This window comes from Anopheles coluzzii, chromosome 3, assembly GCF_943734685.1.
Source record: "Anopheles coluzzii chromosome 3, AcolN3, whole genome shotgun sequence".
In the NCBI taxonomy this organism is placed as follows: Eukaryota; Metazoa; Arthropoda; class Insecta; order Diptera; family Culicidae; genus Anopheles; species Anopheles coluzzii.
The window spans coordinates 72,753,458-72,777,370 of record NC_064671.1 but is presented as its reverse complement, the minus strand read 5'-3'; the positions used below and the strand labels follow the sequence as shown (position 1 = coordinate 72,777,370).

Below are 23,913 nucleotides of genomic sequence, written 5' to 3'. Positions count from 1 at the left end.
TAAGGTCGAATTTCCCATTCGACCAGTCACTTGTTATCAGGTTCCGAGACGCCCTAGGGCAGCTGGTATTCTACTATTAGTCAACCAATAAGTCACAGATAGTCAGCTCATTGAACAAGGACAGACAACCTCCAGGACGAACAACAGTTGGAGTTCCAAATAAAACGTCCAAGAAAAAACGAACTTCTATCAATTTCTATGACAGCAGCAGAAGTTTGCTTACTTTTAACAACTCCTGAGAATGGCTTTCCGGTGTTACAGCAGTGCATACTTTTCGTGTAAACTTTTCCACTTTTTTCCCTGAGGACCCTGACAAGGAAATCGACGCCCGAAACTTTTCCATCGCATGTAAACTTACACCACGCGTAGTACAACGCAAGACGCAATACCTTTCGGCAGATGCTCTGTCATCCACGCTATCCCCCAATAATCCTTGACATAGTTCGAGCACGCGTTCGGTCAAGCTATGCCCCCGGCGAGAGGACCGTGTGCTTTTTTCTCTCTCTCGCACTCCAATTTTCCTTTCCGCTTATCTCTAACCATTTTCCCGCTCTTTTCTTCCACCCTTCATCGCACACCGCCGCAGGCCGCAACATTCTGCTCTGGCGCCGAGGGAGTGCCGTCGTAACGGCGGCCAATCTTATCATTACGCGCGACACCCGGTTCAAGCTGCTCGAGGGCTACAGCTTGCAGATTAAAAACGTTCGCCCGCAGGACGCCGGGGATTACAATTGCCAAATCGGGGACCACGACAACCGGGACCTGGTGCACACGGTCGAGATACTGGTGCCACCGTCGGTACGCTCCAATCCGGAAACCGGCCACGTCACGGTACGCAAGGGCGGTACCGCTACCCTGGAGTGCAAAGCCTCCGGCAACCCCGTCCCGAGCATCAGCTGGACAAGAAAGGTAAGCTAAGGGACGACATACACACACACACACACACACCGCGTCACTTGTGGAGATGGTGGACACTATCCAGTTGAGGGGGACACATCGTTCGCCTCCCGGGTGACCCCTACAAGCACACGCAATTTACCGACACAGGGCTGGAAAATCGTGTTTTTGCCGGCGCTTTTTGCGCACCTCCTCACCACCCGATTTTGCTGATATCCGATTTGTTCGTTTGTTCCGCAGGATTCGATACACGGCTCGCCGCACCTGTCCGAAGGGCCCACCCTCACGCTGGAGAACGTAAACCGGCAGGACAGTGGAACGTACCGGTGCTACGCAGACAACGGCATCCGGGAGCCGGTCTTCGTCGACATGCAGCTGATTGTACTCTGTGAGTAATTGATTCGGGCACAGCAGCGCCGCGACTGCAGCAGTTTTATCCCCACAAAAGCTCCCCTTGCTCGTACCGCAAAACACTCCCACACCCCCGCTCTCCCTCGCGAAACAGCTTCGGGTCCGGATTTGTGCCGGAAGCAATCAGTCACTAATTGTGAAATGATTCGACAAAACACACTCCTCCCCCTGCTTGCTGTGGGCGAGCGGAGAAGACTCGGTTTGCTCGGTGCCAGAGACGGTTTAAGGGTGAGCTGGTCAGGGGCGCTACCATTATGAAGTTCGGCTGCGTTTTGTGCAGCGATTTCAAATCGCTCCCGAGCACACCGATGGACATCGATCGAACCAGATTTGGATTGGATTAAAAATACATTTCTCAATTATTGTCCAGTGGATCGGAAAGATAGCTAGCAGTGTTTGGGCGTGCTTTTTTCTTCTTCTCCTCGATTCGTGTATCAAGTATTTAATGAAGATTGGAATTGGTTTGGTTCGCTTCGTTTCCAAAATGGTTTTTGAAATCTTTCCAAATCTGTTTTACGTTTACACAAGTTTTACAAAAATCTTAATTTTTACAGTAAATAATTGTCCTTGCTAGTTAGTAGTTAGGCACGTAAAAACGTAATTTTTCTTCGTGAAAAAGGTGCAAAAAGTATTTATGAAACTAAATACAGTGAGATAAATTACCATAAGTGCTTTTTCATCTTTGAGCAGCTCGGAAGCTTAATATATTTCATGTTTTGTTGGTTGATTTTGCATTACCTTTATCTTATCAGCTCAATACAACAACAAGACGAACTGTTCACCAATTTGAAAAAAAAAACAATTTACGTTTTGAAATACTTTTGATTCCGTAATAAACTTAAAAATTACATAAAAGCTATAGAAATTTTTCTAAATTAATCCACCTATTAATTTATCAGAATAGCCTTATCGTATCAATATAAATAATTTAAACAAAAACAATATTTTTAACAATTTTTTTTACCAATTTTGCTGACGTTTGCAGTTTTTTGCATAGGTGTTATTACACGAATTTGTGATTACAAAAGCGTCATCCATGAATTACGAAGCGCTGCGTTGGAAGGCAGCAAGTGTCGTGAAACGTTAAGATTTGTTACATGGAGAAGGGGAGGGTACGTTTGTAAAGTAATATAAAATAAAATGGTTGAAAAGCATAACCATTCACGAAAAATAAGATACTGGAAGGAGAACGGGTACACACAATCCCAGAATCTGGTGCGTAATTTTTGAAGAGGCTGTATTTTTTTCTGTCAACATTACAGTTTTTTGCACTAGAGAAGTTCAACATTTGAAATTGTATCGTTACGTAATGGATGGATGACGCCAGAAAGAAAATTTATTTATGTTTTACACTATATAGTTTGGCTGTTATCTAAGTATTATATGTTCATCCATCCAGTTTATTTTGAAAAACTATAAAGAAATAGTTATCAACAAGTGCTTAATGTAATTTCCTCCACTGTGGCAATTTGGTTCCGTTGTTTAGAGCCCTGAACGTGCAACAGAATCCTTCCAACAAAAGCGGTTCACCGGTTTGAAGTTATTTATGGTGAATTCACGGGCTAAACAGGAACCACTTTCTCAAGCCTTTCGTTAACAAGACGACCCCCTTCCTCATACACCATGCTGCGCCCTTCCCTCTAGAGCACGTTTTCAAAAACCGTTGTGAAATGCTCATAATAATCGTATCATAGCGGCACTCATGCTAATCGTATTAGGGGTCGAGAAATGAACCGCTCAGGCCAGCCGTGTACACTGTGCCGCACACACTCAACAAACAAAAAAATGAACAGCCCAAACAAACGAACAAAGAAAACGATACACACACTAAAACCTCCTCTCCTTTCGTAGAATGGAGGCGAACAGAATGGACGATTCGGGAGAAAATGGATGTGCTACTTCTTGGAACTGGCATCAGAGCTGCCCATGTTTGTCTGTGTTGAGTGTGTATGTGTGTATATGTGGCCCTCGCGTTGGAGCTGATTTTGATGGATTAAACTGCTGCTGCTTGTTTGATAAATTTATATTCCTCCCTCCCTCTCACGCTCCCCTTTTGCTACACGGTTTGCTCATACGCTCTACTCTCTCCGCTTCTCCACAGCTCCACCGGAAATCACGGTCGAAAAATCCTGGGTCCACGCGGGCGAAGGATACGAGGCCCAGCTAGTCTGCACCGTACACGGCGATGCTAATCCTGAGGTAAGCACATACAAAAATAAAACTCGCATGCACACAAGCATAGCACAAAAGGGTTTTTTTTTTCAAAAAGTGGTAAGCGTTCACCCTGCGTAAAACTTCAGCCCTACAGTCGCGGGTCGTTTGCAAAAGGACAGAGTAGCTTTTAACATGTGCCCGCGGTGTGTGGATCCTCCGTCCGGAAGGGATAAGTGGCAAGTCCTTTGTACAATCAATAATAATCGCGTTAAAGTTGGCACGAGAATTTGCTCCGGTGGAAATGTAATTTAAGCTACCTCTTTGGATCAACCGTGCTGCACAGCCTTACTGCGCAACAGCGCCATCTAATAAGCTGAATAAGCAACAGCTATGACTACTACCTTTTTCCTCCGGATCAATAATGTTAATGTACTTAGCAGCAAACCATCTACCACCCATCTTGGCTTTTATCTTAGCGAATAACTCTCGGCGTCCGGAAAGAAACTGAACAAAAAAAAACAGCAAAAAAATAACCCGTAGCACGTGGCCGTGGGCTGTGCACGGAATACCGGGGTTTCCTCAAGTTCGCACCATAAGTCCACAGTCACTGCTGCATAATGCATTTGGAAAAGCAGCACCAGCACCAGCAGCAGCACTGTTGAAAAATGAAACCAATAAATCAATCCCGCTGCTGTGCGCACCATATCGCCCGGTAATGATGCTGGGAAATGGCCGCCCAGGTTCGCGTCAAGGCGGCAAAGAAAAGCGATACCTCCGGGAGAGCTCGGTAAAGTTATGGGAAAGCTTCTCGATGCTCTTTTCCCCCCATACCATCAGGAGGCAAAGAATGGGGGAATACATTATCCACCGATGGAGTGGGATAAAAGCAAGCGCTGCTAAAATAAAACTAGCTGCGCAATCGTCGGTGATTCTTCCGCTGAAACGGGTTGTGGTAAAAACTGAAAAGCAATACATTGTGAAAGCTTTAGAGACAGTCCTGGAAAGCAGTGGAAAGTACGCTGTACGTGTGGTGTTGTGACATTCTCAACTATTTAGATTGCTAATTATATGTTGATTTGATTTCTTTAAAAGTGTTTCGTTTGCACACTTCAATTTGAATATCAATGGTAACTTGAATGATTTGTCATTGATTGCTCGGCCTGTATACGAAGAACACTTGACATCGTTGAAATAGGATTTTATGGGTTGAATATGGAGATTAAGAAGTTGAGTTGGCACATAGGGGAAGGTAGGTAAGGACGGACACGTTAAGGGAAATGGTAAAAATCTAAGGATATATAGGTGCAACGACCATGAAAATATGCATACATTATCTTACACTCATGTTTTATCAGAAAATGTGTTGAAACTTTTAAGTTTCCATCGATTTTTGCGTTTTTTTCATGAATAAAAAACATGATTTTTTTCGTGCAGTTTTGAAATGTTCGGGTAAGACGGACACCTGATGTGGGAAAAATGGACACCATGAAGGCTAAGATGGACATCGTTAGAAAACGTTGAAAATAGAAGAGTTTTACAGTATTTTAACAAATTCTATCGCTTTCCACGTCCTGGTACGTTCATAATTCAATTCTTGGCCAATTGCAACGACGATTCATTCAGTCGTGAATTTAGGAATTGTAAGCACCGCTTCTAACAGAACGTAGAATGCAGGCATATTTTTTAATATCGGACACTAACAGTGGAGGTTGTACCAGCTTACAGAACAACAATTTAAAACTTCGCTTTAGAAAATTATTCTGCGGAAAGTCCGCGGCCATAGCATATTTGAGGGACTTGTTAATAGGTCCAGCCGTTTCTAACATTGAAGATTGAACTTTTTGGTATCTGTAAATCCATAGAATCTCTCATCTATTCCTGAACGATTTGATATCAGTACTTTATCTTTTTTTTATTAAAGTTGTCCAAGTCGTGACAAGATATTTCATTTATTGAAGCGCCTCATCAGCGTCGAGCGAGTAATTGCATAACGAAAGGCTACTATTTCGACCGGTGTTTCATTTTTCGCTTATTTATTACTTTTTCTAGTTGCGTAATGGTTTATATCTTCAAAATACCCTTATTTAAGGTGTTTGAAGAAATAGATTCATCACCAATTGTGACCAAAGAATAAGGAGTAAAATAACTCAACAAATTCGGTGTCCATCTTTCCCTATGACAAAGTGTCCGTCTTTCCCGCTTTGGTGCCAGGATGTTTAAACCAGCAGAAAACAATATTTTTTAATTCTTTCATTCTCTTTCTTTCGCCAGTTTTTTGCTTAACAATCATGACAAATCGTTCATGTAATAATACTTTCGAAAATATAAACAACTCAAGTTACAGAGCTTAAGACCCGCAGTAATCAAATTATATCCACAAAGGTGCGCACGATTGGAAATTTGTTTTATTCGTGAATTTAACCAATTTCGCATATATTACACGAAAAATGTTCTCAAATGTGTTGTTTTACCTTCAGTTTGGATTCTACTTGTTAAATTACTCGAAAATTGCCTTTTTCATGCATTTATGAGAAGTGTCCATCTTACCGGCAGTGTCCGTCTTTACCTACCTTCCCCTACAACCTCTGTATGTTTTGAGATAAATAGAAACCTGAAACTGCACCGAAAAAACTCACAAAATCGTGTTTTTCAATGCATATCTTTGAGTGGAAAATATCAATCTCCGTTTCGTATAAATGCTGAACTTGGTCGAAATTAATTTCAACATTTCCAAAACCCTGATACCAATCGGTTGAAGATGGTTTAACTGATAAAACGTTTAAGCAGCCCAGAACATCTAAAGCTCTTCAATCAGCCTCTACCTTTACGAATAGCTATACCAAATTGTGCACATTTATCCTTACAACTATCACCCCGCTCCTCAACTACCAAATGCAACTGACTGCATCTGTAGCCAGCAGCGCTATTGACGAAAAACCATTATGCTGAGTAAAATTGAGTTACGCGATCCATTTCCGAATTGAAGCAAACTGTCGCTGTGCAAGGGTTGGGATGGATGAAGAAGCGTTCGATGTAAGGATCGATTCCTTTTACCAAAACTAACCCATTGATTACTTACTCCTTTCTCGGTTTCGGTTTTGTATCCACATTTTCTCTTTGCTGCAGGTTATGTGGTATCAGGACTCCTTCCTGCTGCATCCGAACGACCGACGGACGATGGATACGCGTGGCGAGAAGCACTACCTAACCGTGCGGAACGTACGGGCATCGGATTTTGGCAATTATAGGTAATATTTCATGTACCGCCGTGCGGACAAAATACATTTAGCAACAACAGGCGAAGGAAAATGCCAATAAATTGGAACTTCTTTCCAATTCTTACATCTTTTTCTCTCTGTTTAAAAACAATATGAATATCGAATCAATCGAGCGATTTTCTTGTTTTACAAATTTTAACACAATTCTCATTCCTTTTTCCGCGATGCCATTTTCACCGTGCAGCTGTGTGGCGGAGAACTCACTCGGACGCGCGAAAAAGTACATCGAAGTATCGGGCCGGCCCGGGCCCGCACAGTTCCATTCGCCCATGTACAGCCGATACCGGGAAATGTACAACCTCACATGGAGCATTGAATCATTCCCGCTGATAGAGGAAATAAGATTACTCTACAGAAAATTAATGGTAAGTAACTCTCCCGGCCGGGGGGAGAGAATGGGCAAAATCGCTCCCACGCCGTGTGTCGTCGTTACGGTCGGATCGTTCTCCTATCACCTTTTCGCTGAGGAATGGAGTAACCGTACGGTGGGTGCGGTCGCTAAAGAATCCTAGAGGAAGAAACTTATCTTCCATTACAAATTTATTCCCCACTCCTGTGCTAGACAGGGTGCTAAGCTAGCGGGAAGCTTTCGCAAGACGTTGCTGTTAAGGTGCTGTGGTTCGGGATGATGTACCGGCTTGATGTTGCATTCTTCCCTTCCTTAGTCGATTTATTATGGCATTCTACACCCTCGCACTCGCCCGGCGCAAGCCACAATTGCAGTGTGTGTAGCTTTGTGCAAGTAATTATTGATAATACTGCTCTTTCTATGAGCGCGGCATTTCAAAGCATTTAAATTCTATGAAATCGCTTTCAAATGAAATTATATCTATAAAGTAAGTGTTGCAGCTCCTCCAAAACAGCTATGACTCGAGAGCTCAATAGCGTTTACGCTTCTTGAATATTTCCCCGGCTTATCTGCAGCTAACCATACATAAATCTTTTCCGCTTCTTAGCTTCAGCATACTTCTTCCTCCTATTGTCTACCATTAAGTGTAAGCAAGGTGTATTGAGATAAAACCGAACACCCAGGTTGCAAAACCAATCTCAGGACAATAGAGCCCAACCAAATACGTCTAGACGTGCTTAGCTTTCATTTTCAGCTCAGGCAGGCCCGACTCAATCCTGCTCGTTTTCGGTTCTCCCACCGAATCCACACACACCCGCGAGAATCTGAAAACTGATTTTGCGTACTTTCTTTCTATTTTTTCCCACTCCCACTCGTGTGCAGATGAACGAGACCTTTCAGCATCCGGGCAGATGGCACGACATTATCCTGAACCCACCGTCCACCCGATCGGAATCCTTCCGGCACATCATGACGTACACCATCAAGGGGCTGGACCCGAACTCGGTCTACGAGACCATCGTGCAGGCGAAAAATCGCTACGGCTGGAACGAGGTAAGCAGAGCGCTTTATTAACAACCTTAGATAGGACAAAAAAAACGCGATGAAGCGTCACGATTTCAATTGGTTCAAAAGGTTAACGTTTTTAAATGGAACGTTTAAAGTATGAAGCATCTACAAAGTAGGGGAGAGCTTGAAACACAATGTTCACAACAGCACAAATGCTCAAAAATTTCACAATAACCTGTGTTCCCAACCAGTGCCCGCAAACAACGCCAATTGACAATATCTGCTATTAAACGTCCGCACAGAAAGCACTCAATTAGAATGGCAATTTGTGGACCGCACACACATTCACCCCATCCAATTCACGCCGCTTTCACTCTTCTCTAGAGGGCTACAGCATCCTCCGTACAGCTTCGCACCGCGCTATCAGTTAATTACATCGCAAATAGAGGCATTTCCATGCCACTCATTATGGTGGAAAAATGTACATCAATTACTATGGCACTTGAAATTTACAACGAATTTTGCCGCACACTGAGTCGTGTACTGAGAGAGCTCCACAAGCATTAGGAGTGCCACAAACTGCAATGAATAGTGTGCGCACACACACACACACAAATGTGCATGAAATATGTATACAAAAAATATGGCAACACTAGAAACCGATTCACAGCCACATAAATGAGCGATAAAATCCCACCGAAACCGCGGCACCAAAGCGCGTTCGTCGAAAGTTCGAATGCAGTTAACCAACCAGCGAACATAAAAAAACAACCCACATGCGAATGCATCAAATGCATTGCCCACCCACACACACACACACAATCACTACCCCGCGGAGCAATCCCCACAGTGCCGCGGCGCTGGTGGGGTCGAAATAATTTACATAACATTTTTAATTACCTCATTCTGCGAAAATGTAAATTATCGCCACCGTCCTGGGGCGCGGTGGTGGAAATGGGCATCCGATTTTTCCACTGAACCGTTTTCGGGGTCAGTGTATACGGCTACATTTGCTCCGAGCGTCGATCTCGATTGTTGTGCCCCGCGCCCCGCCTTTGCCCCTTTCCTTCCGTGCGTCGCTTGTGGACCGATTTTGCTACAATTTCCAACAGATAGGCTGATTAAAATTGATTGCACACTCCACAGTGCGCGCGCTAACGAGATTCTGCAGACCAGCAGGATGTGCGCACTTGTGTGCATATGCATCTCCACTCATCCCACCACCTTCCTTCGCTTCCACGCTTCATCACACCCCTCCGCCCACTTGCAAAGAGTGAAACAAAAGAGCAGCGGCAAAATCACAAATTAACAACGAAACGCGCTGCAGACAAAAAAAAACCCGTACACACACTTACGCATATACGGGAGTATAAAAATAGAACGAAATGGGGGGGGGGGGTTTCCAACCACTCCCGAGCGCATTTTTTGAGTTTCCTGGGTGTTTTGCATGGTCGGTGGCACCAAAATGGTCACCGATCGGGGTTAAAGCTTCATTTGATCGGATTGTGCATTGCGGGCTGGAAAGGGAATTCAGCACCGGCAGTTGAACGCTTTTCCGTAAAAAGGGGAAGTAGGGGGAGGGGGGGGGGTACTGTTTAATTACGAACGACAAAGGATATCTCACCCAGCAGCACAACAGTGCGCACACTTCCACGGGTCGCAGAGGGCTCCGTTCAATTTCATTATCGTATTCTTAAGCGGGCTCCGAGAACCTCTCCTGTGTGCACACTGAGCCGAATTTTGTCGCAATAATGAAACCTCACCGCGTTTGTGCGTATGTAACCGATTAAAATTGACATGAAAGGAGTATCGCACAATTTCCATTTGCGCATTTTTTATTTAATTATTTAAACTCTAGCCCGTTAGCGAGAGCTGCTTCTTTTTCATGGAAACTGATGGAACCATTTTCTGTGTCTCTTTCTCTTTGTTGTTTTTTTGAATCTCTCTTTTCCATGTGTGCTTTTAGGTTAGTGACATTTTCCAGTTTTACACGCTCAGCACGGACATGCCGAACGAGGACGTGGAGCAGACGCTCGGCTCGACCGCTTACGGTAACAACTTTCGGGCACTGAACCACTGCCCACGCCTGCAAACCGACGGCATGCCGGGAGCGATCCTTCTGAGCTTAGCGGCGGCCGTTTGGCGATTGGTAAGAAAGTAAGTGAGCAGCAGCAGCAGCAGTTTGGCGAGAAATGTACTGCGTACTGGGAAGTGAGCGAGCTAAGGAAACATTTTCCTATAGATGTGTATTTTAAGTTTCTCATGCAAACAGACAAAACGATACCTTTGATTTTTGTGTTTTAAATCATAATTAATAATACAGGCAGGAAAAAGAAAACCACCATAATGTTAGGAGGCTAGTGTACAAGCTGTTTGAGGATATATGTGAACCATCCAACCGGAAGACATCCATGTGTGTACGGTTTTTTTTTTGTTCTGTCCTAGCAGGACAACGTACTGCGTGAATTTAAATAGAACTTAGAGGGAAAAAAGAGAGGGTACGCAGAAAGAGAGAGTGAGAGAAAGAGAAAAAGAGCGATAAAGAGAGAGAGACAGAATGAGAGAGAGAGAGAGAAAGAGAGAAAGAGAGAGAGAGAGACAGAGAAGAGCAAAAAAAGACAAATTATCATGATGATTAAATGAGGATTAGGGAATACACAACAGACAAGAAACACGGAAACATTTAAAACTGTCTATCGACACGACACACGAGAGGCATGATTTTGTAGCATACACACACACACACACAGTGGAAGTAATTGTAGCACGTAAGCCATGTAAGTAGGATAAGACAAAACAAAACTAAGCGCCGTTCAACGAGGATTTAGATAAGCGACACACAAAGCCCCAATTCAATGTAAAACGTAAAAACCCAGAACAAAGCAAACCATGAACATATAAGGGGGCGAGAAATAAAAATGATATACCATAGTTGAAAAGCCAAAGAAGATGCTGCGAGATGCACAGGGGAAAGGGAGATCATTATTTACTTGCTAGCGAGCAGAGCACAAAACTGAAAAGATTTAATTTTCTTCACAAATTCTGTGGTAAATGCGGAAAACGAAGGAGACGCCCGGTAGTTTACGGTGTATGTGAGTGTGTACCTTTTGGTTTCAGTTTCACATGTTTGTCCATAGCAAACGTGAATGTGAAATAAACCATCCATGAATTCGTGGGGATATGTGTACCCCCCTTCCTCTTATGTTTACCTAGTTCTGTTTTTCTTTTCGCTGTAAGTGCTCTTTTTCTGCAAGTGTGTAATAGTGCGCTCTCCGAATCGATACTGATATACTGATGGGCAGCCTGCATCTTAATATTGTAATGTACCAGTGCTACGATGAAAATAAACTTTATTTTATTCGAACCAAAACGCTACGACCGACTATATTAGAATGGATTATTGAGAAAGTACGTAAACTTGTAAGCAAGGCCTGCTCAAGTTCGGATAAAAAGCGTCTTACAGGGTTTTCCAGGGATTCTGATAGTTGTGGGACACTTCCTTGACTCTTTCCTATTGGAAATGAACTTTATATGTTGGAAATTGGACTTTTGGCACCCGTTTTGGACAAGATCCTTAGCAATTCCTATTGGATTTGTCCAGCAAGGGTGCTATAGAGTCCAATTCCCATTACATTAAGTTCATTTCACGCAACAAAGAGTCAATAAAGTGTCCCACAGCTATGAGAACTCCTGGAAACCCCTGTATATGATACGAAACTGGGTTAATCACAATTATTTTTAACAGCAATTTTTATCCTACACATTTCGGCTTTCATCTGCTATTTATGACGTTTGACAGCGCTAATAAAACTACGCTTTTCATAAGGTATGCCCTTCCTTTTCCTTTTGCTTCTCCCCGGAAAAACTAAACAGCTTACAATGCATCAGCCCCATTCCACGCAAAACCGGAAACACATCCCTCCCTCCCTCTCTCTCTTTCTCTTTAGCTCCCTCGATCACTTTTCCGAAGCGAATGTGATTTGTTGGCTTTTTGCTTCGGGAACAAATCACTCCAATTGACATCCACAGCCACCTCCGGTCCGACCTTCTTCCCCGTTCATATGACGATGCTGAAAACCTGGCTTTCCTTCCACTTGCCACTTTTGTGTATTCATGTGTGAGCATGTGTGTGTTTTTTTTTGCCTCCCCCTCCCCCAGCCTTTCGAACTTTCCATTTGATGCACGAAAATTGAACCGCCCAGCGCTTCCGTGTGGCGGCAAATGCTGCAAAGTATTGCACAGCAACCGTGCCAAAGAAAGCGAGAGAAAAAAAACACAACTCAAACCAAAAAATAAGAAAACCAAACTCTAATGGATGGTTTTTCGAGTTTTTCCACCTCTTGCCCCCGGCGTGCTCTTCTTACTTTCTTCTCCACCATCGCTTGCTCCACTTGCACTGGGCAAAATGGCGTGCTAACGTAAACAGCATTCAGCATCAGCAGGAGCAGCAGCAGCAAAATGAGTTAAGTAAAAATGGGAAACAGTGAAATGAAATTTACCCATTCACCATGTGTTTCGTATCGCTCTTTGTCTTTCCGCCTCAGCTCAGCAAGTTCTGCTCCCTTCCCAACAGAGAGTTCGGCACACTCTCTAGACCCGCTCTTGTGCCCGCAACGCCAGGGCACAGCCATTCAGGGCACGAAGTTCCCGGCGCACCGAATGGAGCAGCCGCAGCGTCGAAAAATACATTCTGCTACAAGTATTGCGCAAACAGCCCACTCTTCAAAGCCCCGTTGCTTTCGTCCGCCACCATTGTCCCCCTGCTCTTATCCCACAGCTCACCGAGAGTCGTTAAGGATATGAAACTAATAAAAAAAAACCACGCAGAAGAAAAATTACGCTCAACGTTGACCTGACGGCACGAAGTCGATTTGAGTTATGGGGGGGAATGTGTGCGCCCCCCTCTTGCTACAACAAGCCGCTCTCCGGCCACAAGGCTCCACACACTATTGAGACCCACAAAGGCAGGCGGGGGTGGAAGAAAAGCGGCGGATCGGTACCGCCGTTATGCAGTGCGCGCTAAATGAATTGCAACGCCGCACCCAAACGCGCACACTGTTTGCTATTTGCGCGGCGTACACCATGGAACAGATTTTAAATTAAACGTCAATGCTTGGGCCAGCTGCCTTTGGCAGCTTACCTGTGCGCGCGGAGTGATGATTCCTGCAGTTTGGCTGCCGCGCTCCACCCCTCCGACTCTCCCACCCCCTGTCCTTGCTACGAATCGAATGCCACGTTGCGAATGCATTCTCTCTGCAAATGCATAAACATGGCCCCCGTGTCAATAGCAGCTGCTGCGCGCGTGGAATGCGGGTGTCTGAAATGTGGGAGAGCAAACGCGTAGGGATATTTACACATGAATGGATATTTCACCATTTTAACTGCCTCCTGTTTTTTTGCTATTTATTTTGGCTCGGAAGGGAACGGCGGGCATTGCTTCGTAATTATGTTTCTTATTGTTTTGTTGCACTCTGCCCTCTTCTAGCGCGTGGGGGTGGGTTGATGTGTGCATAATGTTTTCGAGGGTACTCGTCGAATGTATTGAAATAAATGTGCACTACTGGCCACTACGGGTATGGGGCACACTCCCATGTAACTGGTACTGGTATTGGTAATGAGAAGCTTCATTGCTTCACGGCGATTCTACGAGTTTGCATTCTGGATTCTATTTCTGGATTCTGAATTGTTAACATAGTATTCATGAAAATGGCATGGTAATAAAATTGGAAAATTAAACGACTAGATCCAATAAAGTTTTTAATTTCAAGGATTTTGTCCAACAGTGAGAAAAAAAGAGATTTTCCCTGTTCAAAAATCATACTGGGTTTAAACAGTAACTGTCAATAGTAGGGGAAGGTAGGTAAAGACGGACACTGCGGGTAAGATGGACACTTCTCATAAATGCATGAAAAAGATAATTTTCGAGTAATTCAACAATGTAGAATCCAAACTGAAGGTAAAACAACACATTTGATGACATTTTTGGCATAATATGTATAAAATTGGTTAAATCCACGCACAAAACATATTTTCAATCATGTGCACCCTTGTGGATCTAATTTGATTACTGCCGATCTTAAACTCTACAACTTGTATTGTTTATATTTCCGGAAGTTTTATTTCATGAATGGGTTGTCGTGATCATTAATGAAAAAACTGGCGAAAGAACGAGGATAAAAGCAATACAAAATATTGTTTTCTGGTGGTTTAAACATTTTGACACCAAAGCGGGAAAGACGGACACTTTGTTGTAGGGAAAGATGGACACCGAATTTATTGATTTTTTTACTTCTTATATCAATTGGTGATGAATATATTTCTTCAAATACCTTAAATAAGGGTATTCCGAAGCTATAAACCAATCAGCAACTAGAGAGAGTATTGAAATAAGCGAGAAATGAAACACCGGTCAAAATAGTTATCATGCGTTATGCTATTACACGCTCGACGCTGATGAGGCGCTTCACGAAATCCAATATCTTCTCACGACTTGGACAACTTTAAGCAATAAAAAGATGATGCATTGCATACGGCATTGTTCAGGAATAGATGAGAAATTCTATGGGATTACAAATATCAAATGTTGAATTTTGACATGGTGGAAAATGGATTAAACTATTAACAAGTCTTTCAAAAAATACTGGGGCCGTGGTCTTTTCGCGGAGTAATTTCCTTAAAGGAAGTTCTAGACTGTTGTTCTGTAAGCTGGAGCAACGTCAGCTGTAAGTGCGCGATGTTTCAATAATGCTTTAGATGCTGCATTCTACGATATATTAGAAGCGGTGCTTACAATTCCTAAAACCACGGCTGAATGAATTGTCGTTGCAATAGGCCAAGAATTGGTTTATAAACGTACCAGGACGTGGAAAGCGATAGAATTTGTTAAAATACTGTAAAACTCTTCACTTTCTAACCTTTTCTACAGGTGTCCATCTTACCCTTCATGGTGTCAATTTTTCCCACATCAGGTGTCCGTCTTACCCGAACATTTCAAAACTGCACGAAAAAAAAAATGTTTTTCATTCATGAAAAAAACGCAAAAATCGATGAAAACTTTAAAATTTCAACACATTTTCTGATAAAACATGAGTGGAAGATAATGTATGCACATTTTCATGGTCGTTGCACTTATATATCCCCAGATTTTTACCATTTCCCTTAACGTGTCCGTCTTTACCTACCTTCCCCTATGACATTGAGTCCTATAAATTGAAAGCCTATAAATACGATAACCCAAGATAATAACGATGATGCAAATGAAGTTTTGTTTGAAAAAATCAAGACAATGTACTTACCACACTAGAAACATCAGACCATTGGTTATGATCAGGGGTCGGCAAAGCCCGATCTACAGGCAGAGTCCATCTAGCCAGCCATTTTGGAGTTTAACTCGTGTGGATCTAAATTTGAAGGATAAGAAGAGAACATTTAATTAATTCTTCAGATGTGGTCTTCAGGGTTTTTTGCACACAAACAAATACCAAGCCCAGGTTGAGAGATCTTTGAATTTTCAAGTTTTTCATGTAAAAAGATCAAAGAATCAAATTCAAAAAGACATAAATTAAGATCGGTAACGGTAATCAATTTGAGAGCGATGAAAAATGTCCAACCTACGTAATTGGCTACATTTGCTCCTGACGCATACCAAATCCACCCATTCCAAACCATTACGCACACAGTGAGCTGTTCAATGCAGCACGAGCATGCTTTCCCACGACCAAAACCAAACCTGCCTTGTCAAGAAATGGGCTTAACGACTTGTAAAATCGTCACAACTTTTACCACCCACCGAAACCGAAAAATATCCAAGCTTACGGAGTGAGCGTACCATCAACGCCGGCCACCATTCAAATCCCACCTGCTGACAACCTTAACAAGTTGTGGCTCCTCTGTGGCCGGGTGGGGGTGTGTGTACACCTTCCGCGCTGACGAGGTAATCTTCGACGAGGGCCAACCGGGGCAACCCGGTTACCGTACGCTTTTTACACACCATCATTAATAACGACGCTTCGGGCGACATCTCATCGAGAGCATCTCACACCCTTGACAGGCGCGTAAGCGCATGAGATGTTTTGCATCTGCAAGCCGCAAAAGAAGATGAATGATCGGCCACCTCTCGCCCATGTACGCCGCGGTGGTACCACAGTAAACATTACACAGGTGCGGAATCGGGGTGAAGTAGGGGAGCTCGGTGGGAGATGAATTGAACCAGCCAAAGCATGAAGAAAATGTGTTTACGTGCGCGGCACAGGGCAACACACGCAAGGCAAGCATTCTCGGATCGATAAACATTTAGCACAATATTTTTACAGCACCTTCACCTCCTGTCATCGAGCAGCGTGTGTCCCGTCCCTGGCAGTGCTGGTGGGGGGGGGGGGTTTGGATGCCGGTCCTGTGAGCGAGTGTACGCGCCGATAGATTATGTTTGCAGAGAACACAATAAGCCAGCCCATCAAAGAAAGCGACAGCGAAGCCCGGCCATGGTTTGTTACCTCGAGGGGAAACAAGAAAACACACATACACTTTCAACGAACAGATACACCGTGCAGGAGAGAGGGAGGAACATGAAAACAACCCAATCATTCGCCTGGTGACGTTACCAAATGACGTTTGTCGATATTTGCGTACGACGATCGGTTTTCGATGAAGTTTTCCATTTCCTCTCCAGTGCGTCTGTCTCCGGGCGAGCTCATAGGGGAAGCACCAGCAATAGGACCACCGTCGTATCGCCATATCGCTGGGTTTGTGAGATTTTTGTTTCCACCCTGCGCACCCCACACCTCATCGCGCAGCCAGATGGTTCAAAAGGTTTCCATAACAGTTTCACGTACACGACACGGCACAACCCTACGGTGGTGATGGTTAAGCGGAAACCGGCCGAAGGAGTTTTGTGGCAGGGACAGTGAGCGGGGGTTGAAAGATAAAATTGTGTGCGTGTTCCTTCCGCATGCTTGCCGGATACGATACATGTAGCTCGCTGACAGTAGATTGACTTAGGCGTAACAACATCACTCATGGAAAGCCCGCTATCCACTACAAAGGCGCGCGGCACAGTGTAAGAAAAACGAGAGTAAATCAAGCGAAGGATTCGTCATTGTTGCTCGTGATGGGGGGCCTCTGCAACACTTTCTTGGAATGTGGAAGCTGTCGCAGGAAATGCCAGCCATTCAACTCGTGTGTATGTGTGTGCATGCAAAAAGAGGGGAAAAAAAACTTTTGGCTTCCGGAAGGGCGCGGTCCTTCTGAGGGAATGTGCATCGTTATCTTGTCGAGCGATTAACGATCCTTCTTGCAGGGGTTTTTGGGCAAGTACTTTTGCGACGTTTTTATTGACTGTTGACGGCTGTTGTCTGGGAAGGAGAGACAACATTGTCTGGTACAGTTGAAGTCAACACATCGCATCGTGCACAATGTTTTGATTGACTAACATTTAACACTCTATGAATAGAGAATATAGAAAAATACATTCGTACGCTTGCACATGGAGCTTTTATTAAGCTTTTTTACTCAGATATAGTCGATCAGCCGGGTGGTGTAATGGTACACGCGATGGCTCCAGCTTAACCCGGACATAGTTCAATTCCCATCCAGTCATACATCACCAACGCAGTAAAATACCATTTCCATTGAAGGTGTATGTTTATGTATTGAAAATAAATCTTGTAAGTTGCGAACATTTTTCCACCAGATAATATTGTGCCTGTATGTGTACAACACCTGGCAAAGTAGTAAAATAGAGTTATCAACCGATTTTTAAGACCCATGAACTAAAAACTTTATCCGAAAAAAGAACCTTCTTTACATCAAATTAAAACGAAAGTTTCTCTAACCGATCATGCACGAGAGAAGAGAAACGAGTTTATAATTTCCTCTCATCTCTTGCGGTTTGATGCAAGAATGGAGCAAGGATGCAATTACGCTGCCCGCAACAACCACAACCGATTATTTATCTTCCGTGCCAAGTAACTGCACTTTCCAACTGTCGTTTTTTGACACTACCTGTAACGACGAGTGCAAACTGTTACAATCGGGTGCAGTTCCGACACAAAGCACTTTCGAAAAACCTCATCCGGCGATTGTAAGCGGAAGTGGAAAACGAAAAAAAAAGGGAAAACCTCTCTCCCAAAGGGTCAAAAAGAGTGCACCACTTGCAAATCCCGCACGGCGAATTGAATTGCATAGAAATCACAAACACGCCGTGCATCTCCCATCCCCCACACACTCCCATCCACTGTGGCAATTGTGCAACGAAATGTCGAAAACTTTCATCCATCAGGCACACCGAGAGCTGAAACAATTACAATTAATTGGTACTTTTAAATTCTAGTAATAGCAAATACATTCCCATCCGTCCAGCGCTGGCCGTGGCGGTGGCTGGTACCAAGCTGTGATAGTGGTGCAGGCGGGGGGAGGGAGGGAGGAGGCACGGGATCGGTGGAAACAGGAAATGGACTATAATGCTTCCGAGCGGTACAGTGCGGCACTCGGTGCATTCTGCAGCTGCACCGTATTGGTGCTAACGAACAGCATTTCGATGGCGCAAGGGATGCAAATTATTCAATTAACTCTTAATTGCTCTTTGTAGTATGGCTTTGAAACTTTTCTCCCGTTCACTCTTTTGGTCTGGGGATACTTTTTCTATGGTTCTGTTGTGCTCTCCGCACAGAGCGAACGCGCCCTCTGTTTTCTTGTTCATCCGTTTTCCGCGCTCTCGGCAATCATTCTCTCAATTGGATTCCGTGGCATTCGGGCAACACGGGTACAACACGGTCCGTCACGCAGTTTGGAATGTAATTTTTCTTTGCTGCGTACTGCACCGACAAAAAAAAGGGGGAGGAAAAGTCCTTCAAACGCAACCAACGTTGCAATAAAGTCCCATAATGGAGGACCGGATGGATGGGCCGTGGACCGAACGGTGACCGAAAAAATCAAACGAATGCAATTCGATTCACTTCCCACCGGGGCCCAGCAGTTTATTTCATCCGTTTCAAATTAGAACCGAATTCGCATTGAAAATTGCTTCACAAAGTTGCATTAATAGAATTTGTGCTTCCATTATCCATACTACACAGTTAATAGCATTGAACTTTTTCGTTTAATTGGTACCTTAACTACGTAAAACGGGTATTGTATACATACCTTCCATTGTCTCTCATGGAAATAATTCTTCGACAGATATTTTTTGAATAACAAAAAAACTATTTTGTTTTCTTCTTTTGCCTCTTTGGGTATTTAAAGATATTTTAAATTAACGTTCTAAAGCACAACGTACAAATATGTTGTGCCCAACTTGGTCTTCAGCATCATACTTCCCAAGTAAATGTCCTTATGTGATAGAAGAAGACTTCCTAGCATATTGGTATTCGTCCCACACAAGTCCACCACACGATTGTACGATATACTTTAGCCCAGTTTATTACCGCACGTCTACGTGTCGTATTACGAATCGAGAAATGTCTTACATCGTGGACAACCTCCAGTACCACTTCTCCGTACGTTCTCCACGATTGAAAGAAGTAAAAAAAATCAAACGAAATGCTTCCAGCAGCACTTCAGCAAGTGCTCTGGCTCACCCTTACCATCTCCGCGGGCACATCGAAGATAGGCTAAATAAAACGAGCGATAATTTTCCAAACAGAACTGTTTTCGCTATCATTTTTGAAATTGAAAATATGGCTCAGCAAATCGCAGCACGTAAGGCCGTACACTTTACCCCGGGATGGTTATGGCATCGCTCTCTACCTCACGCCATGGAGCCTTGGAACACAAGGGGCAGACCTATTTATTTACCGTAGCTACTCTCACACAGAGCTCTTAGAAACTGACGTTCTGCTCGTTTGTGGGATCTGCTTTTTTTCTCCAACACAATATTCGTCGAAAATTCAGGCCCGTGCTGCCGGTACCCATCGGCAAATGAGTACCGGCAGCAGCAGCAGCACCAAATGCTGAAGTACAATTTTGGCCCTGCTCTCCTTTCATTTATCTTCCCGATACTCTACCAACGACAGCCAAAGGGCGGAAGGAAAAAATAACATAAATAAAAGCATCATCTCCCTCCCACACACCCACCACGCAAAAAAAAACTTCTCTCATACCCATACACAGCAGCAGCCGCTGCCGCCGCCGCCAAGGGACACACACGATACGCCCCGGCCTACCCTACAAAACCCCTGTGCAAGGGTAGCCGCCGGGGCCAAAGCCGAGCATAAATTGAATGAAAGCAGAGATTGATTACTTTAGATAATGAGACGCAATTTTCTTTTTCATTTGCTGTAACGAATCTTTTCGTAACACCCCCTCCCTCCTCATACGACCGTCCTCTGCTTTAATCCTCCTTCCCCCATCGTTACCCTTCAGCCGTACAGAATTCGTAACCGCATAATTCGTTGCTCTTGTCCCGAGCTCATCTGTCGAAATCCAACAGCACCGTCAGAGGGAAGGAGGAGCTTAACTTTCCAATCCCTCTTATTTTCACCCTTGCCTTTGTTTAAGCTCATTTAATTATCAAATCCGACGCACTCGGCTGTAACGAAATTGAGCCGAGCCGAATATCCGATAACAGCCAGGCGGCGGCGTGCAGCAACACTCCAACGGCACTCCAGTGTACCCAGCTTTTCTCGCGACGCTTCATATAAATCCTACTATCCTCTGCTCGCTGCAACGAACACACACACGGAACAAAAAGAATTAACACGTCAAATTGTAGCCCGGCCAAACGTTTATTTCCGGCCGAGGTAAATTGGTTTTCCATTTTAAAAACCCTTCCCCATCGTTTGTGGCTCGTTTCGCTTGACCTGCGGAGATCCGAAAAACTGAAATCAAATGAGTGCGAGGACAGTGCTGACGATGATGACATCGGACAATCATTTAGTCACTCCATTTTTGACGATGAAGAACCAGATTGGCTCACAGAGCTATGAATATGTCACCTCATTTCGTGAGGGATTATTGCACCAAAGCTTAACAAGCTAGCGATACAATGCCATGATGATGCCTGCCAGGTTGAAGATATCGTTCTGTTTTGTGTTCAATAAACGGAGGGTTAATATTTTTATGATGTCCCATCGAGTGATTATCATACATATGTGCATAGGAGGAGGAAACAATCAATATTTGATTTGGTAGTCTATTTTACAACTAATTGCTTTGTAATAGTTTGATTCCGTTATCTGTAAGGGTACGCCACCACTGCCTTCAGATTTCTAAAATTTAGTCCACAAAAAAACTCCAAACAGTAGGTCTTGTGTCGGTGAAATCATAACAGCCTGCAGTCCAACAGTACAAGAGCAACACAACAAAACACACCCAACAACCTAACAGCATAACATTACACGTATAGCCATGTAAAAAGGGTCTCTGTTTAGGATTCGATGCTACGAAGTTTTACATTGTCTGAAAACCCCGAAAAACGATGCCCGAACAACATACTACTCACTCGACTGCCGACTTTCTACACACACACACAAGCTCCTCTCCCCTAACATTTCCGTGCGCTTGTTTGTCTCACCCCTATCGGGGAGGTACCATTCCTGGAACGGCCAGTAACACTTCTTGCAAACGAAAACATTTTCCTTGGAGCGCATTCTTTCATGTGAGAATTTTAAATATTTACCCAACAACGTACACTGGAAGACACTTGTTCCAAGAATTCCGCCCCGGCTCCCGAGATCCATGTTTCCATACAACCCGGCATTGGTCCTGCACGGAACATTGTGGGCTCTTCAAACATGACCGTCCTAGAACTGAGAAGTTTGCCGTAGCTTGACCTACCCCAACAAAACCCGTAACCCGCTACACACCCACTACGTGGCGAGCCGAACGAGGAATTGAATCCAATGGATCGGAAAATAAACCATCCACAAACCACTCTGCCGATTCAGTGCCCCACCTTCGCCTGGGCAAAGGGTTTTGCCTTCGCCCTTTACCCCACCGGAAGTATGCGTTCCTTTCGTCCCTTGCGCCGCGCGGGCCCTCAGAATGTGAGGGAATTTTGGTCGATTTACTATCAGTGTTTACATAAATATGAAGCATGTGTTGTTGGCGGGCGTTGCTTGCTGGAGAGCAACGGGGAGGAAGCGGCAGAGCATATTTGCATTTTTGCCAACCTGCACACACAGTAGTCAAGAGCTCTCGGAGGTGCTTCGTAGTAAGGGATTCCAATTGGACCGGCCAAAGCCTCGGATCCGCTCTGCACTCTGTGTTTCTTCTGTGAGTGGTCGGGTTATGCTTCGACTAAGAGCCCCCAAGGCAGGCACTCAGTAACTTCATCAGGCTCAATATCTCTCCTTTGCAGTGAATGTGGTTCCAGCCTTGTTCCTTCCGGGTAAAACCCGATTCGATTGTTTTCAGCCCGGAGTAAAACCATAAGGCACGGATAATGAAGAACAGCATCTTTTTACCATGAAGTCTTCCGTGTGGCGGCTTGCAGTTTATGTGAATCGATTGTGGAAAGTTTATTTTACCTCCACCGCTTTCGATAAGAGCATCTCTTCATTGAAAGGGAAAAAATACGAGCGAGCAAAAGAACGAGATTCTTTCCTTATTTAAAGTTCATGCTTTCAGTTGCGAGAAAGTCACTTCGTCATGGCCGTAAAGCACACGGGGCCGGAATGATGATTGGGCAAAGATCGGCTCGGGTGGTAAAATTCTGCAAAGTTATCTCTTTACGCTGCTTCACCATCCCCCTCTTTTCCCTAGCACCTTAAACGACCGTTTGGTAAAAAAGTTTATCGACTCCCCCGAGGAGCACGGAAATATCCCCCCGTCCACCCACCACTTAGAATAGACCCCACGCCTGCTCTCCCCTTCCACAAGGCTTGGTGGACCGCTAACGAACACTTGTGTTTTCCCTTGTTGACGAACCGAGAGAGGAAGGCCAACTTTATAGCGTCCCGGGGTCCCGGGGTTCCTGCGGCCGGACCTAATGAATATCTGTGACAGGACACAATTAGTGACTTTTTCTCCCTGCCTCCACTGACCGGTGAAACTTTTCCGTCAAAGGATGTTTCACTCCCTGCGCTGACCGATCCTCCGGCACCGTTGGGCGTATATTTATGGTGTATAAAAAAAAGAAATTTAGCAAAAGTAGGATAGAGATACGTTAGCAAAAGTGCCTGCTTTCACTTTTCAACATTTGGGCGATCTATGAAACGTTGATAATGACATATTTGTAGCAAATTGGATGATAAACAGGGATGGCGTATTCGATCGGCAAGGTTGAAAGTGCCTTTACCTTTACGAATTACGACAAGCTTAGCAGGGAGCTTTTTTTTTTGAAAGCTAAATTTTTTTGGATGGGTCATACAATTTTCGAATCTTTTCTGAGTTTTTATTTATCGCTTAATCAATTTCTTGTACTATTTGGATCTTATGGTTTCTTTGATTACCATCGTCTATACTTCACTACGAATTTTGATATCGATCTTGGTAGATCAAATCTTGGGAAAACAAATGAAAAACGGATGAATTAATTATGAAAATAACGATAAAAGACCACTCGTTGGAAGTTGTTCAAACTCTTAAAACATATATTACAACATCAATCTGTATTAAGACCAGCTATTATACCAGTTTTTTTTTATTAACTACGATCAATGTATATCAATCATCCTCCAAGCGGAACTTAAAAGATCGCCTCATAGCACCTTTTTTGACGATGCTCGAAACGAAAGATTGCTTGATACCAATTAAAATAGAAGTAGTCGCTACATTGATGGGCATATCAGTCAACTAGCAGATACATATGTAAGAATTGGATTGATGCGACGAAGAACTACGAGGTACTAAGCAGCATATTTGTTTATCTCGATAACTGGG

General features: G+C 44.0%; 1 protein-coding gene across 4 annotated transcripts in view; it reads left to right on the top strand.

Annotated features, from left to right (window-relative positions):
- The window catches only part of LOC120958172 (protein amalgam-like), a 79,435-nt gene extending 67,979 nt beyond the window's left edge, over positions 1 to 11,456 (top strand). For all 4 annotated transcript variants that reach the window (XM_040380779.2, XM_040380777.2, XM_040380776.2 and 1 more), the window contains exons 4-10: positions 587 to 909; positions 1,138 to 1,285; positions 3,410 to 3,507; positions 6,589 to 6,710; positions 6,925 to 7,105; positions 7,972 to 8,142; positions 10,064 to 11,456. In XM_040380779.2, the coding sequence (XP_040236713.1) occupies positions 587 to 909; positions 1,138 to 1,285; positions 3,410 to 3,507; positions 6,589 to 6,710; positions 6,925 to 7,105; positions 7,972 to 8,142; positions 10,064 to 10,258 (1,238 nt within the window). In that variant the 3' untranslated portion in view covers positions 10,259 to 11,456. The remainder of the gene's footprint in view (positions 1 to 586; positions 910 to 1,137; positions 1,286 to 3,409; positions 3,508 to 6,588; positions 6,711 to 6,924; positions 7,106 to 7,971; positions 8,143 to 10,063) is intronic.
- The last annotated feature ends 12,457 nt before the right edge of the window (positions 11,457 to 23,913 follow it).